Source organism: Elephas maximus, chromosome 21, assembly GCF_024166365.1.
Source record: "Elephas maximus indicus isolate mEleMax1 chromosome 21, mEleMax1 primary haplotype, whole genome shotgun sequence".
NCBI lineage: Eukaryota > Metazoa > Chordata > Mammalia > Proboscidea > Elephantidae > Elephas > Elephas maximus.
Window position 1 is genome coordinate 59,686,407 of NC_064839.1, and position 7,962 is coordinate 59,694,368.

The 7,962-nt window shown below is 41.1% G+C and overlaps 1 protein-coding gene across 1 annotated transcript; it reads right to left on the minus strand.

Moving 5' to 3' along the window:
• Positions 1 to 53: 53 nt before the first annotated feature.
• Positions 54 to 1,463, minus strand: LOC126064623 (tripartite motif-containing protein 75-like). Its single transcript, XM_049863808.1, has one exon. The coding sequence runs from the start codon at positions 1,461 to 1,463 to the stop codon at positions 54 to 56; it is 1,410 nt and encodes a 469-aa protein (XP_049719765.1).
• Between the last annotated feature and the right edge of the window lie 6,499 nt (positions 1,464 to 7,962).

Sequence of the window (7,962 nt, forward strand, 5' to 3'; positions counted from 1 at the left end):
CCATAAATTGCAGGAATAACATCAAGCAATGTGACAGCCTCCCAGAGAGTTTATCATTCATAATCTCTGAAAGCACAGATTGTGAGAGGTTGAGAATCACGTCCAATACAGAAATAAGTCTTCAGGATTTCAGAAAATCTATCAGTGAAAGAATGGATATGAGATCTGTCATTTAAACTGTAAAACGAAATCTCACCCAGTTCATAGTCCAGATAAATGCCAATCCCTCTGGGTTTTTCTGTTACCACCAGAGTGACTGGAAAAGTGCCTTGTGCAACATACTTACCATTGCACAGGTGAATTGCCCAGCATCTCTCCTGCCCTGCCGGGGGCCTCTTTGCCTTCCTGGAAAGGGAGTCTTTACAAAGCCCCACAGACCATTCAGGCTTCTCACCCACTTCAACCTCCCAGTAATGTCTACCAGAACCGAACTCTTCACAACCCAGGACAACTGGGTCAAACTTGAATCTCTTTGGATTAGGAGGAAGTCTTTGTGTTTTCTTCACAAATGTGACAGACTTTTTATCTTCAGAGACAATCAGATTTGAATGTGCTGTTTCAGGATCCAAGGTTACATCTTCCTTAAATTTCTGTATGATTTTCTGCAGAGCCGAATACTGTGGAGGAAGGCTGCATCCTTCCTTCGTTAGCTGGAAGGAATAGAGCACTGGGGGGTTGAGGCTTTCACATCGATTCTGGATGCTCTTAATATCTGTTAGCAGTTTCACTTCTGACATCACACTCTTCTCTGCCACCTCCTTTAGTAGATTGTTGAGTGTGGAAATGAACTCTGAAAATGCTGTTATATTCGCATTTAGTTTCTGTTGAACGTCCTTCTCTTCATAAGCTAAGCTGGAGAGAGCTGCCTCATGCTCAGGGTCTAAAAACTTGTTCAGGTGCTCAAATTCAGAGAATAATTCTTTCCTTTGCTTTTCCACCTTCTTTCTCAGCTCTGATGGTTCTCTCTCTTGGGAAGTTATGAGTTTTTGAAAGTCTGCCACTTGCTTCTTCAGGGGCTCCATGTAACTCATGAGCCTTTTCCTGTGATGAGAGGCAGCCTCCCCTATGGACCTCACGAGGTGACCCTGGTGGTTTGGTGGCTGAGTGCACAGGGGACACAGGACTTCCAGGTCTTCTTCACAGAAGTGGGTCAGTACCTGATTGTGCTTCTTGCACAAGCGTGTCTCTTCCTCCCTCTTCCTCTTGCTCCTGGTGATGTGGAGTAGCTTGGCAATTTCAGCTATATTTCCCAGCTGGGTGTTGCTCCTGAGGTGCAACTGTAGGCATGGGTGGCGGCACACAGGGCATCGGAACCAGTCCTGTTGATCCTCCCAGGATTGCTGGATGCAAAAGCGACAGAAGTTGTGCCCACATTTGATGGTAACGGGGTCTCTAAAGTAATCCATACAGATCAGGCAGTTAGCTTCTGCCCAAATTCCTGCCAGAACTTTCATGACCTCCATTAGGCTATGAATGAAGGTTCAGACTGAGAGGGCTTTTCCTCAGGATGTGTGGAAGCTATGAAATCCTGTGAGGTTGCTGGTCCTCTGTTGCAGAAGTTGGTGTCAGTAGGGGTTCTCTTCACAACCAGCTGTGGATCACAGGTTAGTAGAGCAACTAGGCTTCCAGCCTTTGGCAGCTCAGAGAATGTGAAGCCGACCTAATCACTTCTCTTGATCAGAATCCAGCCATGACCTCAAGGTGCCTATTTGTTCCTGGGGATGACAAAATATTTCTTTATTAAAAAAAAAGTCTTCGTGGCTCTGCTCAATGCCACTGATTCTTGTCTCCACCCTTCCAATGCACTTATTCCCAAATCAGGTACACTGAGGCTGGCTGACGGGTCTAACCCTTGGTCCTAGATCTCTTGTCTTAGTTAGATACCAGCCTTTGTGTACCTACCATCTGAGGAACCTAGGGAAATTTATTTAACATCCTTGACTCTAAAAGAATCATGTAAATGAGGATAAAAATGCCAACATCAATCATTGCAATCTTGCGGAAGACATAAGAAAGGCATCAGACAGCTTTTGGCTTACACAGCAGATATTTCTGACAGCAATGAATTCATAATAGACCAAAGTTTACTTCTCTTTCATCTAAGCATCTCAATCGCTGGATATATTAAACTGTAAATATCAAATCCTGGATTAAACTAGATATACTTGAAGAACACTGCCAACTTTGAAAACTCACATGGTGCACAGACAGATGTGTGAGATCTGAATTTCAAAATAAAATAAAGATGGGAAACACAAATACAGACACAAACACACACACACAGAGACACAACTGCCCATTGAAGTTATCGGTAAGCTACCATCTTGTGAGGATTTGTAGGGAGAAGATCCATGGAAGTGATGGGAAGCTCAGACAGTATGCCTCTCACGAAGAGGCAATAAAATGATTCTGAAATGGAGGCTATGTGGCTTTGGAGAGCTTCAGCCAACTATTAGGACTGAGGGAATAAAGCTTTTTGTTCAGGGTGTCCAATATAAGATGAACCCGGGTAAACACACCAAAATCTTATTTGAGATCACTAGAGGACAAAATTGGCCAGCCTGTAAAAGGTCTGATTTGTTCAATCATTTTAGGCAGAGATTGGATTAAGGCAATATGGGTTTGATTGTGTAAGGACTTCAAGTGAAAGTACAAGTGTTAAAATTTAAAGAGGTGGTAGCTATGTGTTATTATCAAAATAGCCATGGACAACTGGTGAGAATGTATGTTGCTTAAACGACTTTAGAATACTATTTAGTACAATGGTTAAGTTATGGCCTATTCATAAAATGGACTATATCAGCAAAGAAAAGACACTAACTACTCTACTCAAAAAAAAGTGGATAAATCTCACAAATACAATGTTGTGTGAAATAAAGACACAGGCAATAATACAGACTGCATGATGCCAATTATGTAGTTGACAGCAAGCAAAACTACCTCATGGTGTATTAGAATAGCGCTTTCATCTGGAGAAGAGAAAGGAATTAGTGACTCGGAGGTGCATGAGGCTTTCTGGGGGTCCTGAAAACACTACATTTCTTAATTTGGGTGGTGGTTGTCACATTATACACTTGCTTTTTTTTGTTTCTTTCCATGTCTATTAAAAGCAGAAATAAACAAAAATAATAAAACCATAGACTATGAGAATAAATTATGGAAGAATATTTTTAATCTGACTGAGGAAGCGTTTTGTATGCTTGATGGAAATCTAGCAAATTGATATTTTCTAAATTGTATAAACAGATGGTATACCTTGAAGAATTCAAGGAAAACAAGGAAAGAAAAAAAATGAACAAAGCTATCTATATTTAAGAAGAGGTGAAGCAAGCAAGTCATAGAAACAAATGACCAATTATGAAAACGGTGTGCTACTTTTTCATATTCAGTAAACTTGAAAAGAGAAAGTGTGTGCGTGCTCTTTGTGCCTCATCTGAATGGCAAAGACTTAGAAGACTCCTAACACACAGGCAGAGGATACATGCATCCTGTTACCCTAGAGAAAGGAAGCTCGGTGGATGGTGAGAAGAGACTATCAGAAAACGCACATTGTGTAGCCACCACTACATCCTCAGAGCCACCAACTCTTTCCTCCGGACACCTGCACTCACCTCCAATAGCACCCTCCCTCAACTCTACCTCCCCTCTACTCACAGGGATGTAATCACAATACTATCCTATTTAAAAGGGTTCCAGGGTTGCTGTCCTCATGAAGACCACAGTATTTTCCCTATACCTGCACCTCTCCATTCATGAGAAAGCTGGACAATGAATAAGGAAGACCAAAGAAGAACTGACACTTTTGAATTGTAGTTGTAGTGTTGGTGAAGAATACGGAATATACCATGGACTGGAAAAAAAAAAAACCTAACAAATGTGTCTTAGAAGAGTTACAACCAGAATACTCCTTAGGAACAAGGATGCTGAGACTTTGTCTCACATACTTTGGACATGTTATCAGTCACTGCAGAAGGACATCATTTTTGGTAGAGTTCCCTCTCACGTCTGTTAGTTTGTCGTGCTGTGGGAGCTTTCATGTTGCTGTGATACTGAAAGCTATGCAACTCGTATTCAAATACCAACAGGGTCAGAATACAGCTGAGCTTCGAGACTAATACTAGGAAGAAGGACCTGGAGGTCTGCTTCTGAGAAGAATTAGCCAGTGACAACTTTACGAATAGCAGCGGAACATTGTCTGATATAGTGCTGGAAGATAAGCCCCTCAGGTTGGAAGGCACTCAAAAGACGACTGGGGAAGAGCTGACTCCTCAAACGTGATTCAATCTTAATATGTGGATGGAGTCGAGCTTTCAGGAACTTCATTTGCTGATGTGGCAAGACTCAAAACGTGAAGAAACAGCTGCAAACATCCATCGATAATCAGAATGTGGTATGTACGAAGTATGAATCTAGGAAACCTGGAAATCATAAAAAATGAATGGAATGTATAAACATCAATGTCCTAGGCAGTAGGAAATGGACTGGTGTTGGCCATTTGGAATCGGACAATCATATAGCTGCTAAGCTGGGGATGACAACTTGAAAGGAATGGCATCTTGTTTATCATCAAAAAGAAGGTTTCAAGATCTATCCTGAAGTACAATGTTGTCAGTGATAAGATAATATCCATAGTCCTACAAGAAAGACCAGTTAATATGTCAATTATTCAAATTTGCACACCAACCACTAACGTCAAAGATGCAGAAATTGAAGATCTTTACCAACTTCTGCAGTCTGTAATTGATCTAACATGCAATTAAGATGCATTGATAATTACTGGTGATTGGAACGGGAAACTTGGAAAAAAAAGGATTGCTAGCTGAAAAATATAGCCTCGGTGATAAAAATGATATGGGAGATCACATGATAGAATTTTCCAAAACCAATGAGTTTTTCATGGTAAATACCTATCTTCACCAATAGAAATGGTGACTATACTAATGTGGAGCTCACCAGATGGAATATACAGGAATCATGTCAATTTATCTGTGGAATGAGGTGATGGACAAGTTCAATATCACCAGTCAGAACAAGGTCATGGGTTTACTGCAGAACAGACCATCAATTGCTCAAATGCAAGTTGAAGTTGAAAGTGAAGAAAATAACAACAAGTACATGAGAGCCAAAGTACAGCTCTGAGTATATCCCACCTGACTTTGGAGACCATATGAAGGATAGATTTGACACATTGAACACTAATAATGGACGTCCAGACAGGTTGTAGATTGACATCAAAGACATCACAAATGAAACCCAGGTCATTAAAAAGACAGGAAAGAAAGAAAAGACCAAAATGGATGTCAGGAGAGACTCTGAAACTTGCTCTTGGACGCTGAGTAGCTAAAGCAAAAGGAAGAAATGATGAAGTAAAAGAACTGAACAGACATTCCAAAGGGCAGCTGGAGAAGACAAAGCAAAGCATTATAATGACATACATACAGACCTGGAGGTAGAAAACTAAAAGGGAAGATCACACTCAGCATTTGACATGTTGAAAGAACTGAAGAAAAAATTCAAGCCTCGAGGTGCAGTATTGAAAGATTTTACGGGGAAAATATTAAATGACACAGGAAGCATCAAAAGAAGATGGAAGGAATATACAGTCACTATTTTTTTTATACCAAAAAGAACTGGTGCATGTTCAACCCATTCAGGAAGTAGCATATGATCAGGAACCCATGGTACTGAAGGAAGAAGTCCAAGCTGCAATAAAGGCATGGGTGAAAAACAAGGCTGCAGGAATGGACAGAATACCAGTTGAGATGTTTCAACAAATGAACGCAGTGCTGGAAGTGCTCACTGGTCTATGCGAAGAAATCTGGAAGACAGCTACCTGGCCAAACCAATGGAAGAGATCCATATTTATGCGTATTCCCAAGGAAATTGATCCCACGAAATGCAGACATTATTGAACAACATCATTAATATCACGAGCAAGTAATATTTTGTTGAAGATCATTCAAAAGAGGTTGTAGCAGTATATCAACAAGAAACTGCCATAAATTCACACTGTGTTCAAAAGAGGACCTGAAACCAGGAATATCATTACTGATGTCAGATTTATCTTGATTGGAAGCAGAGAATACCAGAAAGATGTTTCCCTGTGTTTTATTGACTATGCAAAGGCATTTGACTGTGTGGAGCATAACAAATTATGATAACACTGTAAAGAATGGGAATTCCGTAACACTTAATTGTGCTCACGAGGAACCTGTACATAGATCAAGAGGCAATCCTTCGAACAGAACAAGGGGATGCTGTGTAATTTAAAGTCAGGAAAGGTGTGCCTCTGGTTACCATACTTTCTCAATCTATATGCTGAGCAAATAATCCAAAAAACTGGACTATATATGAAGAAGAGCGCAGCATCAGGATTGGAGGAAGACTCATTAACAACCTGCAATATGCAGATGACACAACCTTGCTTGGTGAAAGTCAAGAGGACTTGCAATATTTATTGATGGATATCCAAGACCATGGCCTTCAGTATGGGTTTCACCTCAACAGAAAGGAAATAAAAATCCTCACAAATGGATCTAAACAACATAATGATGAACAGCAAAAAGGTTGAAGTTCTTAAGAATTTCATTTTACTTGGATCTATAATAACCCATGGAAACAGCAGTGAAGAAATTAAAAGGTGCACTGCTTTGGGAAAATCTGCTGCAAAAGAACTCTTTAAGGTGTTAAAAAGCAAAGATGTCACCTTGAGGTATCAGGTGCACCTGATCCAAGCCATGATGTTTTTATTCACATGATACTCATGTGAAAGCTGGACGATGAATACAGAACACTGAAGAATAATTGATAGCTGTGGATTATGGTGTTGGAGAAGAATACGTCATGGACTCCCAAAAGACCAAACAAATCTATCTTGGAAATACAACCAGAATGCTCCTTAGAAGGAGGATTACGTGTCACATACTTTGGACATATTTTCAGGAGGGATCACCACCTGGATAAGGACATCAAGCTTGGTAAAGCAGAGAGTCAGCAAAAAAAAAAAAAAAAAAAAGAGGAAGACCCTCAAAGAGATAGATTGACACAGTGGCTGCAACAATGGACTCAAGTATAACAATGATTGTGAGCATGGCACGGACAGGGCAGTGCTTCCTTCTGTTGTACATATGGCCACTATGTGCCAGAACCTACTCCATGGCTAACTCTCTGCAGCTTTCATCTTCCTTCACTGTCTCCAGTAGGTCGAGTTCCCCCAGACCCCAGCAACTTTGTACAAGATACCTTAGTTATCTCTTGTCCTGCCTTAAACTCTCAAAAGCTTTGTCTCTCCCTCCAGATCTAAGGTTCCCCTGACCTCCTTGAATGTTGGTCTCCCCTAATACCATGGCCTGGTATAGTAGGTACAGCATCATGTGCTTCTTCTTTGAATTCTTATGTCTCTTGTGATTTTATCCACATTTTGGACGTCTGAGGTCCCCACTAAAGTGGTAAACTCCATGAACTTAGGACTTGTGGCTTCCCTGACACCACCAGGATTCCATCTCCCAGTTTCTCCTCAGTTCCCACCTAAACATCTGTTGAATGAATAAAAACTGGAACTCAGTGACTCTGGGCAAGCTACTTAACCTCTCTCAGCCTCTTCCCTGTGTAAGCAGAAGGAACTGGTGCGAGGGCTATGTAAGATCAAGGCTGTTCAGGGCATCAGGGATATCAGGCCTCATGGGTCTTAACCCTCCACTCACCCCAACTATACACAAAACTGTTTCTCACTGAGACATTCTGGAAGGTGATTCTACACTCAGCTTCGGGCCAGCCACCTTTGGGCTCTTGTCAGGCGCTGACACTACTCATGCCTTTTCTAACTCCACAGGATTAGGGTGGGATGTGGGTACCTGTATTTTGAGCAAGCGGTTAGAACCCTCATATATGCGATTTGTTTTAAAATACTGCAAATCTGAGTTTGGATTCACTTTGGAGCGTCAATCTCAGCCCTGCACCAAG